General features: G+C 31.6%; 1 protein-coding gene across 3 annotated transcripts in view; it reads right to left on the bottom strand.

Moving 5' to 3' along the window:
- Nucleotides 1-17578, bottom strand: part of LOC124530160 — a 141080-nt gene continuing 123502 nt past the window's right edge. For 2 of the 3 annotated variants that reach the window (XM_047104153.1, XM_047104152.1), the window contains exons 3-13: nt 15842-15980; nt 14461-14525; nt 13969-14107; nt 11040-11152; nt 8932-9066; nt 8155-8286; nt 7231-7450; nt 6215-6360; nt 5187-5519; nt 4565-4789; nt 1-3743 (exon numbers count right to left, since the gene is read on the bottom strand). In XM_047104153.1, the coding sequence (XP_046960109.1) occupies nt 3640-3743; nt 4565-4789; nt 5187-5519; nt 6215-6360; nt 7231-7450; nt 8155-8286; nt 8932-9066; nt 11040-11152; nt 13969-14107; nt 14461-14525; nt 15842-15980 (1751 nt within the window). In that variant the 3' untranslated portion in view covers nt 1-3639. The remainder of the gene's footprint in view (nt 3744-4564; nt 4790-5186; nt 5520-6214; nt 6361-7230; nt 7451-8154; nt 8287-8931; nt 9067-11039; nt 11153-13968; nt 14108-14460; nt 14526-15841; nt 15981-17578) is intronic. The other variant, XM_047104154.1, reaches the window with a different exon arrangement.

The following is a 17578-nucleotide window of genomic DNA, read 5'->3' as shown; positions in this document are numbered from 1 at the left end:
TACAATTTTGCAGTTTATTATAATCCATGCTGACGACTATATACTTAATTAAATGTATCTATATCACACGATGTAAACCACGATGTCAATGTGTTCGGAAATACCATCTCATATTTCAACGTCGACTCCACGTCTTACTTCCAAAGAAATAATCTCTGTCACAATAAAAAATAACAACACCAGCTCAATTATTCACAACTGTCTACCTACTAACTATTAAAAATTTAACGCTCAATAGCTATAAATACAAATATATTATTGCTGTTGCGATTTTATATCTAACCTTAACTATCTAGATAACTATACATTTATCTCAAAATGAGTATTCGTTCTTTCACTTATTTTAATGTATATTCTATAAACTAATTTATCTTAGTATTGCTTGATGAAGGAAAACAATGCTTTCCTTAGATAAATTGTAACAAATACATTTTTATTAACTATAGCAACCATCAGATGGCGCGCTTGTAACAAATGTGTGTATGCTATACTAAAGGAGTTGGTGCCGTATTACAGTTGGCCTAATAGCTTTATTCATTTGCTTGGTAAGAATTTAAAAATAAAAATTACAAATATACAATATAGTTACACACTTCTCAAACAAGCCTGTTAATATGTAAAATAATTTGTATATTTTTAGCAAGAAATTACATTGAAGTGATAATAATTATATAATGGCAGATATAAAGGTGTTTGGTTGACCCACCAGTCAAGCTGTTTTAGACTCGCACTGTAATACGACAGTAGGTACAGTGCAATAACGGTAATCATCTACATACAGAAAGAAGACTTAAAATTAACTTAAATATTTACGAGAATGTATGAGATATGGCTGATTAAGGAACATTAAACAGAGACACGTTTTGATTTCTAACAAATTAAAACAATATTCGGTAAATATTTGAAACTAGGTTGTATGAATAACTAAAATTTTAACTCAGATTTATAAGAATTGTAAATTATAGCATTAAAATTCATGTATTTCATTCTGGGTAAAGAATAACGCTAAATTATTCTAGCTACGGCAATAACACGTTAAAAATTACAATAACTTTGTACATATCATCTAAGCTTCGTGTTTGATTTCTATTAAATACTGTACCATGAAAACCTTTGCTTATGTAAAACATACTTTGTGTAATATAAGATTAATTTTAAGCGAAAAAGATTTTAAATGTTATAATATTTTTGAAAGATATACAGTCTTCGATGCTGTGTATTTAAAGCTAATTCTTGTTTGTATTATTATTTATAGAATTTATTAGAAATGCTAAAGTATTAACATTATATAGTAAATAAGGATGCATCTAAATTGTTAGTTAAAAATTATATATTAAATTAATTATAGACAGTACGTGTATCAACAGCTTTATGTCATTAATTATTAGCTGTTTAAGGATTACAGTCTGAAATTCATGAAAGAACTAATAATATATTTAATATATTATAATGAAAATTAAAAACTTCTTATGAAATTATTTCAACTTTACAGATTGATAAAAAAGTCAACGGAAAAAAATTAAATTATTTTTAGATGGATATTAATTATTATAATGGCAGCCCTGTTATAAGCCGTGCGATGTCAAATGTCGTACGTTCAATGACGTAAAAGGCTGAAGTAGGTACTGTTTAAATTTAAAAACTCATTCATAATTTGCTCATATTACTACATATGAGCAAAATATTTACATAGAAAGGGATTGTTTATGAAATCCACTACACCATAATAAAGTAAAAACTAGAGTTCGTAATTAAACAGAATTCAAAGTTTGACAAAAACGAGAATAATAAAGTAGAATGTTCAGTTAAAAGCTACATTTCTTTTTCTTACTACTTCATAAACTGCAAGTTTCATAACATTATTTTTAACTGATTTGGACTTTGTAACGTTATTTATTGAGTCATGCTCAACATATTTTAAAGTCTACGGTTTCCATCGTCAAGTATGTCCGTAAATCCTTACCAGTTAATAATAATTATAATACAATGCGTTTTTTCTATGTAAATGTATAATTAAGTAATATAAGTAGGTACCTATATAAAATAAATGCAAATAAACTACTTACGTACCTAAGCAGTCAATAGTCCAATGATTTTATTATTACATTTACCTATTCATAAAACAAATATACATACGTCACTTGAAACTTTTATAAAATGTTAAGCGTTACGTGATAAGTTTTTTTTTTAATTATGTACTAGTCAAAGATAGTTAAATTATTATTTTATAACGGGTCTACAGTTTCGTTGATAGTCAAAACTACAGAATTAAATAATTAGGCTTAAAATAACTAATGTGTACACACTACACAGCTTATAACACACAGATTTTAAAATGAATTCGACGGCTTAATTTCAAGCGCTGTACAGGACACTTTATAGTAAAAAATTAAATCATAGACAACACTTTTTGATTGACATTTTCATTTAAAATTAGTATCTGACAATTAGCCTGTTGTTATCACAGATTGTAGAACAAACTGTACAGAAAACGACAAGCAAAAATGTTCGTTTGTTTGTCAGGCTTTACAACCAGTATAAAGCTTTTTTCACACAACCCTACTAAAATACATTAGCACTGTTTACAATTGATATATTTGCCCTAGCAATAAGTAATTGGTCAGCAACAAGATAATAAATTATATTAATTGTTCGTCCTCGATTGTATGTACAGTAATGAAAAAAAACTGCTAGATTTTTGTGCGAATTTAATTCTGTAGTCATAACTATTTAATGTTTAGTCCAATTTAAAATCATGCGAGTACTGTCTATTGGGAAGAAGAAAAACGTTACATATTGAAATTGTGAATTAGACAGACTTCAATCTTTACTATGTATAGCCCCTAATACTCCAGCTGTTGCTAACACTTAAATGAACGAAAAGTTTTTACTCATTCACTGGTAATTTAAACATTTAATTCACAACCATTTGCACCATATCTATCATTGAAAATAATGTGACAAACATCTGAATTATATTTCAACAATATTACTTAATTATATGTACTTTTATAATAAAATATTAAAGGTGCGTCTCAACTCTTTATTTAATGTCAAAATATGTTTCTAATACCACGCTTGTCATATAAATTTTTATTATCTATGAGATTATTTGAAATCCTTAAAAATGTGGTAAAGCAGATACTAAAGTAGTATGAGGTTAGATTAAAAGTTATATTAAAATATTGTTATCATGATAAATGGGAGTATATAGGATAGAATGATTGTAGTTATTAAATTTTTCGAACGCATATTTTTTGTAGCGTTCAGTTTTAACATAATATTCTATGGAAACGCACGCGGTCTCAATAGAATGTTACCATACACAATAAACGAAAATAAATTGTTCGTTGTTGCTATTTAATATTAATACGAATTAATATTACTCTGATTAACAAAATTATATTGTTATTGAAGTGTAAAATTACATCTTATACATTGCATAATTTATACAATTTAAAACTAAAATTTAAATAAAAAGAAATCTTATCATATAAATGTGATGAGCAAGTTCAAAGACTAATAATAAATAATTTTATAACAATGTAAGTGAAATGAAAATTTTTATCTAAACATCGTATCAATATAATTACAACGGTAGGGGGTTCAAATTCCTATACTTTAACACTCGGTTGTAAATCACCTCGGTATGATGTAATGGATGATGATTGGCGCCACGCTGATTATGTAAGGTGATGAAATTCTCTGAAGCGGTTGGCTGTTGGGTTCGTCTTGACACTTACCTAAAACAATTCGGATTTAAAGAGTTGAATGCATAGAACTTGATAACTGTAACCCCTGTTCTTGAATTAACCCAAACGTAAATAAGTTCATGCGAAGCAATATTATGTTATTTGTGTGGACTGTCCATATGACAACTTAAAAAGAAGAATGTTTAAAAAGGATCAAGATTATTCTGATCGAAAAACGAGGTAAGAATTGTGAAAAGTTATTCACGTCGAATTAAAAAGGATCAAAGATAAATATAAGAATGATAAAGAGCATCAAAGTAGGGTTATAAACGGATCAACATTAAATCCGGCATGTCTGTTAGTAACTGTTCATAAAAATGATTCCAATATTACTATAGTAATAGGGGCACTTAAAAAGCTTTCCTACTAATCAAAATCAAAATCAAAGTATACTTTATTCAAGTGGGCTTTTACAAGCACTTTTGAATCGTCATTTAACAATTAAGTGAAGCTACCACCGGTTCGGAAAGTAGATTCTACCGAGAAGAACCGGCAATAAACTCAGTCATGTTAGTTAATACAATTATTAAATTAATATATCCTGCCTGGAAGTCAACAGGTATTAATTCCACGCTTTTTTATCATCTACAAAATCTTGTATCGAATAATACGCCTTTTTCAACAATGTATTTTTATAAACGATTTGAATTTACGAGACGGCAAAGTTAAAAATGTCTGTGGAATTTTATTATAGAAATATATATATATATATATATATATATATATATATATATATATATATATATATATATATATATATATATATTTGTTATTTTATAAAAATAACAATATAGCTAACATCGAAACCAGACCTGTGAAAGCTGCATCAAAGAGTAAGGCTTCAGGTTCCGAGACGGTCCGCTCGCAGTTGGCCGCTGAGCGTGCTACCGCCAGTGCGCCGTCCCGCGCGTCCCGCGCGTCGCGTGCGTCCCGCGACACGAAGCAATAGCGCCGCGCCGCCGTGCTGTCCCGCGTCACCGGCGTCGTCACCACAAACGACGCGCCGTTCTCGTACCACCCGCCGTGACACGTATAAGCTACAAAATTCAATTGCATTTTCATCATTGGAGTAATATGACTTACACAAAAACAGTGAATTCGGAGGACACTCACTTGGAACGAAGCCTTTGCTGTATATTATGTATCAAATAAAAGATCAAATGAAAAAAAATTGTGACGTTTGAGAATAATTAAATGACTAAAAATAATGACGTCACTCTATTGCATGCTGTGAAAAAAGATCCTTCGTACCAATAATTATTCTGGCTTGCTTGGTCACTAGTTCATTTTCACCGAGAGAATTTTAGATTGCGATTCAAATGTTTTGTAAATTTTTTTTAATTTTATTTGAATAGTTTACCTATTTAACTGTAATATTTTGTACAATTATTTTAATAATGATATTATTCGACTTGGAAACGAAAAGAAAAGTACCTGTTATTGCTTCCTTATTATTACACGTGGAATAAAACTCCATATTCTTTATCGAGTTGCACCCAACTTCTAGTCTATTATAAACGGCGCCTGCGCAACTTATTTCGCCTTCCGAATGTCTTCTACTTCGTAGAATCGGAGTATCCGACATATTCCTAACACTAAAATTGAACAGTCTAGTGTGATTAACTCTACGATTATGTTGAAGCATCGCTTTGTCTCGCTTAGTCCTATTTCTCTCTCGCTCGTCCGGTCGGTAACTCCGCTTGTGTCTATGGTTGGAAATCACATATTTTCCTGAATACGGACATTCCTTTGATTCGGGATTACTTGCTGAAATATAAAAAAAGAAAATCAATAAAAGCTACACCGTTAAATATTTTTGAATAAGTGCATTTATAAGTACAATAAAATCAGTTGCTTATAAGAACCTCAGATGGATAATAATAGCGTTATATTGTTACTTTAAAATAAAAATTTACTTAAAAACATACAGTGGTAAATTTCAAATCTGCCGCTAGTAGGCTAGTAGGGTGTTAAATTTTTGCCGCCCCTAATTTTTTTTTGCAACATTTATATTTGTGTTCTATCGTCCTCATTACATAGGTTTTTTCTCGATATTAGTTTGATTATAAAGTACATGATATTTCTGTCAGTTACTAGATTATTTTTCCAACCCGATATGTAGTGTCGAGTCTACGGATTACGGACGTAATGCGCATACATTTATTTATAATTTTTTTTTTTTAATTTCTCTAAGATAATAACAAATTTGGCTCCAGCCTACTTAGCCTATTGGTAAATTCGCCACTGAAAACATTCATATCACAGACCCACTTCAATATCAACTATGCGTTTATATTTTTTGTTTGAGATGAATATTTTTTATTGAAAAGACTTGCAGATAAATACTTAAGATTTTTTTGTAGATAACTCCTTAAGATATATAAACAAACAAACTGCATGCAATTTTGATTCGTAAACGTTTCAATATACACATATAGCGTCAGAGAAGGTTATTAGCTTACCAACTAATGTTACGTAAGGGGCGGTGACGGCATTGAAGTGATGTGGGGAGCAGGCTTCATCGGGTCTGGATGTTGGTGACCCGCGCTGCAATTCCGCTATGAAAGTGTCCCGTCTGTATAAGACCACGCAGACGTAGTGGGAAGCACTAGAAATTCAACATTCCATATTAAATTCATTAAACTACTATTAAAGTTATGGTTTGTCAAGTAACTTATACGTGGTGCAATTTTTATTGCTTTTAGATTCAGATTATGTGAAGAAATCTTCTCTTTTGAGTTTAGGGCCGAAAAAGTTACAATGAAAATAATCCTATAAGGATCTTATCTGTGACATGCAAGGAGTTTGATTTCCAAGCTTTTCCATTAGCCCTTGTTGTTTTAATACTAGACGTTGTTGAGCTAATTTATTCGGTAAATTTGTTCATTTAATTAATGATTATCTTAACATCAAAGTTTTTTTTTTATGGATTAGGTTGGCGGACGTGCATATGGGCCGCCTGATGGTAAGTGTTCACCATCGCCCATAGACAATGATGCTGTAAGAAATATTAACTATTCCTTACGTCGTCAATGCGCCACCAACGTTGGGAACTAAGATGCTATGTCCCTTGTGTTTGTAGTTACACTGGCTCACTCACCCTTCAAACCGCTACACAACAATACTGCGTACTGTTGTTTAGCGGTAGAATATCTGATGAGTGTGGGGTGCATACTCAGTCGAGCTTGCACAAAATCCTACCACCAAGTAAATATGATAATCTTATTATCAATCAATGTAAGGTTTACAAGTTGTTTGCTATTTCAATTATAGATTATAGCACGTACTATTAAGCTAAAAATATTCAATTACAATTGCGATAAAAAGCGAAAAAATAATAAACAGGAAAAAATCAAAATAAAATTTAACATATTTTTGTTAGTGAGACATACTGAATTTGGACAAGCTGTAACGATGACTATCAAAAAAATAGTGTTGCCAGTAAAAATATGAGAAATAAATCATTAACTGTTCATACCAGTGGTGTTGCCAGTGCGCCACCAGCGCCACAGAGTTACCACTCGGCGAGCTGGCTTTCACATTAACACAGTACACCTTTATTTCTGCACCCGTCTGATTAGTGATGCGCAACGTTGCGTTGCGCTGATAGAATGTGTAGTTACTGCTAAAGTCTAGGGTGTGCCACGTGTGCGAGAACGTCATCCAGGAAGGGAACTGGCAATTGAATCGAACCGATACTGAAAAGAAAGAAAGAAAATTTGTAAATGTAATGTATATATGTGTATGTAAAATATACTTTAAGTAGATTTCCAATTGTATACATATACATCACATACATTACTCTGATCCCAATGTAAGCAGCTAAAGCACTTGTGTTATGGAAAATCAGAAGTAACGACGGTACCACAAACACCCAGGCTCAAGACAACATAGAAAACAAATGATAATCTACATTGACTCGGCCTGGAATCGAAACCTCGGAGTGGCGTACCCATGAAAACCGGTGTACACACCGCTCGACCACGGAGGTCGTCGGTCGGAGTATTGCATAGATTAAAAATATAATAATTGAAATATAAATAGAAACAAGAAATACAGTACAAATGACGGTAATATTGATTATATTCTATTTAAATTTAAACTGAAATATTTGAATTTAGAAATGCTGATTAAAAACTACAATTTTAGAAACTAATTTGTAATAAAAAAGAAGATACACGGATTTTCCCGAATCAATGATTTTGATAAAATTAATTATTTTTTAATTATTATAAGCATATACCAATATTTAATGGATACATACGAATAGGAATATAGAAGTATAAGTTGTGCTATGCAGAACTAAAAATTAACTGATACCATCATCTCATAATATTAGAAAAATCATTTATTCTGTTAATACCTAAACTAAATAGTTTTGATATTTGTAAAAATCAGGTACCTCTCTTCAAAGCCATTGTCCTAGATCCTTCGGTTGCACTAAATAAGCCGTTACACGTCGCGTCACCAGACTGAGCTACTCTGTACTCGACTCCACTGGCAGGACTTGGTCCCTCCTTCATAGTAGCTGATGCTGTAAGAAAAAAAAAATCCATATGAAGCTATGTATGTATATATATTAATATTTTTTATATTGGACTACATCACATACATTACTCTGATCCCAATGTAAGTAGCTAAAGCAATTATGTTATTGAAATGGGAAGTAACTATGGTACCACGAACACCCAAATTCAAGACAACATAGAGAACGAATGAAGTTTTTCTACATCAACTCGGCCGGGAATTGAACCCGTATTGAACTTTGGAGTGGCGTGCTTGTAAACCGCTGTACGCACTACTCGACCACGGAGGTCGTCAATAATAAATTTTCAAAGTTTATTAAACATTTCATTTAATTACAAATAGTGCTATGAATTGTATGCTTAATTTTTGTGATATTATTTGCATACAGATAATCTGTTTAAAAATTTAAGATAGTCATATAAAATATCAATAAAATACTGTAAGCACCATTATATATTAAAAATCTAACAAAAGCGTAAACTAAAAGAAATTGAGAAGATCACTATCAATGTAAATTACTAAACTAACCTAACCTACGATATTATAAAACACCAAAATTTAAAAATGCATAAGTTTTAATTTTTTTGTTAGTAAAAATAATATATGAAAGCGAGAAAATAAAAATACAAACCAAAACGCAACTAAGTCTTACCAATACCATTTGCCTTCTCGTAGACGAAACATCTGTATCGGTCTTCGTTGCTGGTCGCGTGGTTGTGGTGTAACTTCCCCACTAGGAACCTGAGGCTGCCTTCCTTCCACGTGGCCAGGCACTCTAGTTCCTCCACTGAAACAAACAATTATTGCAATATTATCTTTAAATCTTAGACGTCATCAATATCCAAGAGTTTATTTAACCTTTATAACTTGTAAAAAATGTTATGATATGTAAGCATGTTAGAGTCGAGATGGCCCAGTGGTTAGAACGCGTGCATCTTAACTGATGATTGCGGTTCATGCACCGCTGATTCATGTGCTTAATTTGTCTTTATAATTCATCTCGTGCTCAGCGGTGAAGGAAAACATCGTGAGAAAACCTGCATGTGACAAATTTCATAGAAATTCTGCCACATGTGTATTCCATCAACCCGCATTGGAACAGCGTGGTGGAATATGTTCCAAACATTCTCCTTAAAGGGAGAGGAGGTGTTTAGCCCAGCAGTGGGAATTTACAGGCTGTTGTTGTTGTTATTGTTGTTGTTGTTGTATGTAAGCATGTTGCATATTTTTTTTGGTAATAAATAGTAGCTATATACCTACATATATAATTTTACTTTTATATACATTTAATGCGGCGATATGTGGTACCTATTATGTAGCATTGAAGTAGGTTAAAGTAGCTTCAAATAAATCAGCTGACCGCTTAGTTTTAATTTGAATTGGCTTCGAGTTTTTGTTTTGCTAAATATATTTCCAAGCGGATATTAGTGGTGGATTAAAAGTTGTATCTTGTATTTAAAAAATATAGAGTACAAATGTGACTTTATTCAAAATTTATCAAATGGAAAATACATATCCAGTTCAGATATATATTTATCTAGAAAAACTATTACTTTGCGACATTTTAATTGTTCTAACCAAAGCAATATAATTCACTTATTTGCCATTCCTTTAATAATAATATTCAATAAGCTATTATTTTATATCTCAATTAACTTGCTTGGTATATTCGCTAACGTAAAAGCAACCATTTATGATCTTTAAACAGCCCATATTTGGGATTACACTTCGATCGAAACCCATACAGATTACAAGCCCCTAGGTTTACTTACAATGGTCGCCAAAATAATTAATGGTCGTGTAATTTTATGAGTTGCAAGAATTAAAGTGGCCATTGTAATATTATAAGCCATTTTATCAATGTCGACTAAAAGCCGCGAAGTTGATGAATCGAAATGAAATCTTGTTAGCAGTTTAATTTCGGAGACACCTCGATCATTCCTAAGGATGCGTTGGCGCGTAGACCAAATACGAACATTGTCAACTTAACGCCGCCTGTTTGATTCTATTTCGGTCCAGACGCTGAACAATAGACGACTGGAAGATTGCCCGCACCATTTGTGTCGTGAGTAACTCGGAAATTATATCGAGATACAGTGGAATAATCTGTCTGGTATGCAAGAGCTGTGTATGGTTAGGGTTTGTTTTCTTATGTCCGATACAAAACAAATCATAATAATCTCAAAAGTGAACTTACACTAATATTAATTACACTAATTGACTTCATCAAGGTAATGAAATCAGTCAACTTTGTAAATAACAAATTCAATGTATAAAAAAAAAACAAAACAATAATATCACCGTCACTAAAGCAAACACACGTTTGTCTCATGAGAAATACTCGAATAAATATAATATTCAAATTAGACTTTTAAATGGATACATTCTATTGTTAGTTTAATAAATTGCCAAAAATGTCTTTATATTTTCATATAACGTTATATAAACATTGTCGTTGATAATATAAAAATAGGATGGCGGACCAAATTTAATTAGACGGCCTACTTATCTGCTAACCAAGTTAGGATTTGTCTAATATGGTACGCGGCTTACTTACAGTCGAAAAACCAACGCTAATAATCCTGAAAACATTTCGAATTGTGTAAATATATAAATATTGGAAACTTAAAATTATCATGTCCATATAAAAATGCTAAAAGCTAGTATAATTAAAGGCACAAGAGTATTTTAATTTTGTCATAAGTAAGTTGGTCTTTTGCCTTCCCATATTATAAATGTAAAAAAAACATTACACTGTACCTGTACTTTCAGAACCATAAACATCAGGGCAAGCTTGGTAGTTGAGCAGTAACCTGGAATCTTCCGTACAGCTCTCGATAGACGAGGCTGGAATTTTGCAGTTACCATGTCCCCTGCAAATTAAAATTATAATTGAAACTCTTTTGTTCAATAACTAGCAAGCAACCACCCCGGTTTCACACGGGTGCAATACTGTCACTAAATATTCTACAAAATTTGTTTATTTAAGATATCACATTAGACACTTCTAAAATTATCAGTGTTTCTTTACTAAATTGTCTATGTATTGTATATACAAAAACCTTCCTCTTAAATCACTATAGAATTTATCTATTAAAAATCGCATCAAAATCCACTGCTTAATTTTAAAGATCAAAGCATATATAAGAAAAGATCAGTGAGCGACTTTGTTCTATACTATATGTAATGATATTAATTGTTGCAATAATGGTCACACAAGAGATGGATTGAATCTTCTCTTAAGAATATTTGTATTGGTGTTATTTTCTTGAAGATAAATCAGAATTCTTATAAAAACTCATCAAAGTTTGGACCCGGGAGTAAAAGGAATACGAGTTCAAGTCATCTTTAAAATTTTACATGATAATAAAAGAAACAGAAGGCATGAACAAAATTATTCAATTAAGATTAAAACAGATAAGCAAAATTTGAGAATATCTTTGTATAGTTGCTTTTAGTATAATATACTAAGATAAGGAGATAGAGTAATCTAATCCAGTGAAAACCGTTCACAGTAACGCGCTAGTCCATATATGTTGAATTCATTTATGTTTTCAAAAATTCTGATAGGAAGTTCATTCCAAACGCTGTTTTCTGTAATATCATTGTATATAATTTATGGACTGAAATGCAATTACGAGGTACTTTTTATTATTTTCCCTTTTGTATCATTTGTTTTTTTTTTTTTTTTTTTAATACGTAATGTACTTATCTAACTAACGATATTTCATGACTGCAGAAATATATGCATGTGTAATACTAGAGTTGATATTTTAAGCTTTGTTGATGTCATAGCACAATATTCAAAAAACTATACCAATTTATTTTGAATATACATTTCATGTAGAATAGATTTTATCTCCATCGCGTCTGATAGGATGACCACATGAAAATAAAGTTTTGAAGCGTTAGAAAAGTTTATATTCCGAATAGCGTTTTGAGTAACGGAAAACTTGAAAGTAGGTTGTCTAACCCAAATTGGCTGTCCAGTGTTTTTTATTGTAATATTTTGAAATGCACTCGTATTCTATTTATTACTTTGTTACTAGACACATTCTATTTTAAACTTCTTCAAATTGCCAGCAATTCCAAAAATTCCAACACCAGTCCGATTTAGTTCTAACAATTGGCATTGTATTGGTTTCTGCACTATTTTAGAGGTTTTTATTAAAAAAGTATGATTGCTATCGCATTCGAAATAAAGCGTCATAGTGTGAAAGTAATAAAGAAATGTGTTTCACATATTGGAATGTAATTATTGGCGATATACATCAAACATCACACATGACGTTCGCAGTAATGGCTTTTTAATTTGACCGACGTTAATCAGCCCATATGATCAGACCACAGATAATTAATAAAAGTTTTATCGCTCTGCAATAATCGACATGCTCGATTATTGCGTCCGTTGATTGTTATGGTTCTTTTTTTAAATTAAAATGAATTAAAATTCATAAAGATTTTGAAATATTGTTTTATAAGATTCATGAAACCACAGATATTTAATTAAGAAGAAAAATGAATTCGAATTGAGAAAAGTAAGCAAGAAATTCATTATTTATTTACATATTCGGATCTCCAATAGTTTATAAAATATATCTTACACGTGATACATCTACTTAAAATAAATATTATAGGTTAAGATATCATTCGTAATTGTAACAGCAGATCAAAAGTTTGCTTAAAATTAATTTAACGAGTTTAAGTTAAAACCATTTCCATGTAACATTGATAAGAGTTATGCCAGAAAACTTTCTAAAATCATTATGCCAATAGTAATATTACTACTATAACTCATTCAAAAGATATGCCCGTGATAATTTAAGGAAATAAAAGAGGGTTCAGTCATAGCATATTTTCTCTATACTTTCAGCAGAAGTCATCATTCGCATTTTCTTGTGGCTCCTTTATATAATTACTTTATTAATTACAGAACCAATGACATTCAAAACATCAAGGAATATATTAAGAACGACATAAATGAGGTCTCGAGTGGTACTAAGATTAAATTTGAAGTAGATCATTATGAGAAATAGCGTGATATTGCACGAAACATTAATATTACTTGAGCTTCTTAGCCAGCCGGAGATTCTGTAAGGATGTTAAATTCATGGAGTGCGCTTGACTGCCCCTTATCATGTCTTAGCACCTGTCGAGACTAAAAATGGACTAGACATACATCTAGACACCTACTCATAGGTCTGTTTGGATGAACTCTGGGCAGCCGTGTTCTTGCGTGACGCAATAGTAAAATATAAAGAAGTAAATGTTAGGAAAGAAAATTTTAGTTACATTTAAGCAACACATTTTAAAAATCTAGTTGTAAACTATATTTAAGTGATGTTAACAATGAAAGTAAACTAAAATTATTTTGATTCTCTTATTTCTTTATTTATTTATAACGCTGAGGAGTTTATTTGTTTTTTGATGGACTGATTTACAGATCAACCTACCAGTTTAAAAAAAAAGACATATTAGCCCATTGATTGAAAAAAGTTTCAAGCTACATAACATCACTTATATAATTTGGTAAAGAAAAATATCGTAAGGAAACATAGACTAATCAGCCACGTTGCCAAAACCACATTGGAGTAGCTTATTACAAAACAAACAAATTCGAAACCTTCTCATGAATAACTCAAAAGTTTAAGTTGGTATTGTTGATTCCTTTTATCGAATAAGTACGTACCTATTGTAAGTGAATGAGAAAGGTCCTTTGAGTGGGCAATCGACGGGTTCCGCGTTCTCTCTGAACATGGAGTACAGCAGGGCATCTCCATTGATAAGGGAACACAAGTGTGGAAGTGCATCTCGACGGTGACAGAAAGCTGGAAGACAAAAGATTTAAATACATCTATACATATAATAAAATTGGAGTGTCTGTTTGTAATATTAAAATAGCCCTTTTTATTCAATGCATATGTACAGGTCCCCATATACCACAATAACATTTTTTGCAATTTTTGTATGACTGTCTGTTTGTTGCAGCTAGTCTCTGGTACGGTTGGACCGATTTTGACGGGACTTTCACTGGCAGATAACTGATATAATAAGGAGTAAATAAGGCTAGAATATTTTTTTCTTATTAAAATCACACGCGTACAAGGTCGCGGGCACAGCTAGTAAAGAAATATAATCAGTGTCTCTTATTTATGCTAAATAATTATCGTATCGAACTTACTTTCTTTATATTGCAGAACATTTATGTGTTTTTCATGCATCACAACGCAGCGGTAGCACCCTTTTCTAGAACAACAGATAAAATCAAATTAGTTTCATGAATATGATAATTTTATTTTTAACCTAACCTAACGTAGCGTACTCTTTTTAGTTATAATAAATAATTTATATGAGACAACAACATTACGTACATTGCTCTAATCCCAATGTAAGTAGTTAAAGCACTTGAGTTATCAATCAGTTAGTTGAAAATCAGAAGTAACGTCGTTACCACAAACACCCAGACCCAAGACAACATAGATAAGTAATTATATTCTACATCGACTCGGCCGAGAATCGAAGCCGGGACCTCGAAGATGCATACCCATGAACACAGGTGTATTTACCACTCGACCATGGAGGTCGTCGTAGTTACGCAACGAAATCAAATGAATCCATTTAAGACAATTGCCAAACGGTAACCGAACGAGCAATACGAATCTAATGTAAAATGACAAAAGTGATAAATGTCTCCGCCCCAGATTTTATCGAAAGACACTCGTAGAAATGTTCAGCAGCTCGACAATGACAATCTCGGATCGCATAATTCTGAGATTAAAATTATTGCCTCATTCTCCTCCGAATTTCATAGAATATCTTGAAACGAGACTGAAATGAGGTGAGCGAATGAAAACGCCTTTGATGCCAGTTAGGGTGATATTCGACGTAATATATAAATTGCTATATTATCAAGTTGTGTCATTAAAACTTAGGGTTTTGTGGATTCAAATGATTTCGTGGCGGGAAGTTGTAAAATCATTTACTTATCTATCATAACACTGTAACACGGTTTTGTTTATACTTTATGATATTTATCAAAGTGGGATTTTTTATATGAGAATATATTATTGGTTAATTCCTAATATAATATGGATTTAAATAATATAACGAAAAAATAAAACTCGTTTATAATTTAGACGAAAAAATAGAATTTTTAAAGTTCCAGGAAATGAAAATTATTTTAAAAAATACGTAATAAAAATTCGCAGTCACTAAGCGTACAAATCGAAGTGTAATTTAGGATGAAAACGCAGATCACGCTAGGCTAGTTTTAGATCAAAATTAAAATAAATATAATGTAATAGTTTCGTTCAAAGCGGTTTTATTTGATAATTTAACAGTATGTATTTTATGTATCGTCAATATAAGGCTGAACAGCAGTTATAAAAGAAAGAAAGATAAGATTCGTTAGGACACAGCATAATTATAAAAAGTATAAAACAAAACTCATGACGACAAAAAATAAACAAAGTATATAAGTGTAACTGTATGCACAAAAAATTTAAAAATCGAATTACACAAAAACTGTTCTATCTTATAAATTTAATATGAAAGATACTTACTCATCAACTATAAGAAATTTGTCGCCTTCAGATGAGAGGCACCGGCCCTTGTTGGATAGCATGGCACCGTCGATCATGATCGGCTGGATGACGCCCGATTGGAACCACTTGCCCTGCCATCGCGTCGGGAACGCGCAGCCTGAGAACAAAGTTACATATTTTAAACAAACTGACTGGCATATTAGTAAACCGTACTAAATAAAAAAGTACATATTTAAAAAGCGAACATATAACCTTCAAGTTAAAATTTTAGATATTTGGAGAAGAATTGATTAAAAAACCAATATTGTAGTTAAGCAATCGTGTTCAACCTAATAAAGAACTTCCAATCATAACCTGACTCTGAGTTGTGAAGTACCTGAGTAAGTTGCAACCTGAACAGCAGAATGACCTATTCAGGCCTAAAAAAGGATTTAAAATAATACTTTTAATCTAAGGTACGCCAGTTAGTAATCTATATAAATTGAAGTACATCCATAAAGTTTTATTTGCAAATGCATTTGTGAAATTAATTAACATTAACGCGAATAAGCCTGCGATAAGTATAGAAATACACGATCTACGAGTTTTTGCGGGGAAAATTTTTAGGCATTAAAATGAGTTTAACGTAATTAAAATATGAAAAATATTATACTTTGCCTTCAGTTCTTAAGTATTGATTGATTGATTGATAATGGTGCAAAATCAAATGGCGCTGTGGCGCAAATGGGTGTACCACAGGGTTCAATTTTGGGACCTCTCTTGTTCTTAATATATATAAATGATTTACCTTATTTCGTAAAAAATACTTGCGATATTGTACTGTTTGCAGATGATACATCCCTAATTTTTAAACTTGATAGAAAAATAAACAACTATGACGTTGTAAGCAGTGCCCTGTCGCGGGTTCTTGGTTGGTTTGACATAAATAATTTAGTACTAAATGCTAAAAAGACTAAATGTGTTTTGTTTTCCTTGCCAAATGTCAAATCAAATCCTTCTGCAATAACTTTGAAAAATGAAAGGCTTGAGTTTGTTGAGTCGACGGTCTTTTTAGGGATAACCCTTGACTCCAAACTGCAGTGGGGCACCCATTTGTATGCCCTGGCAAGAAAACTAAGTAGTGCCATTTATGCAATAAAAATAATTAGAAAACTTACGGACATAAGTACTGCTAGACTAGTTTATTTTAGTAATTTTCACAGTATTATGTCATATGGAATGTTGTTATGGGGTAATGCAGCAGAGATTGAAGTTGTTTTTATTCTACAGAAAAGAGCTATCCGATCTATTTACAATATTAGCTCCAGGACATCATTACGCGAAAAATTTAAAGAAATAGGTGTATTAACGGCTGTTTCACAATATATTTATGATAATATAATCTTTATACAAAAGAATATTAAAAATTATTCTATCAATGCTGATGTACATACTATTAATACAAGAAATAAGAATAAACTTGTAACCCCCAGTTTCCGTTTGCATACGGTAAATAGAACGTTTTTGGGCAATGGTATACGCATATATAATAAGATACCGGAAAATATAATCAATTTACCATTTTCAAAATTTAAAAATATTATTAAGACTAAATTAATAAATAAATCATACTATTCATTAAAAGAGTACTTTTTAGAAAGAAACGCCTGGAGTTAGGCTCGGGTTCCATCATAGGACGCTAATTACTGTCAATAACAGCATTGTAAATGTGTTTATTTGAAAAGAGCAACTATGCGAGTTTCTTGCCGTTTCTTC

The sequence above is a fragment of the Vanessa cardui genome, chromosome 6, assembly GCF_905220365.1.
Source record: "Vanessa cardui chromosome 6, ilVanCard2.1, whole genome shotgun sequence".
In the NCBI taxonomy this organism is placed as follows: domain Eukaryota; kingdom Metazoa; phylum Arthropoda; class Insecta; order Lepidoptera; family Nymphalidae; genus Vanessa; species Vanessa cardui.
Note: the sequence above shows the minus strand (reverse complement) of the source record. Positions and strands in the feature narration are given on the sequence as shown.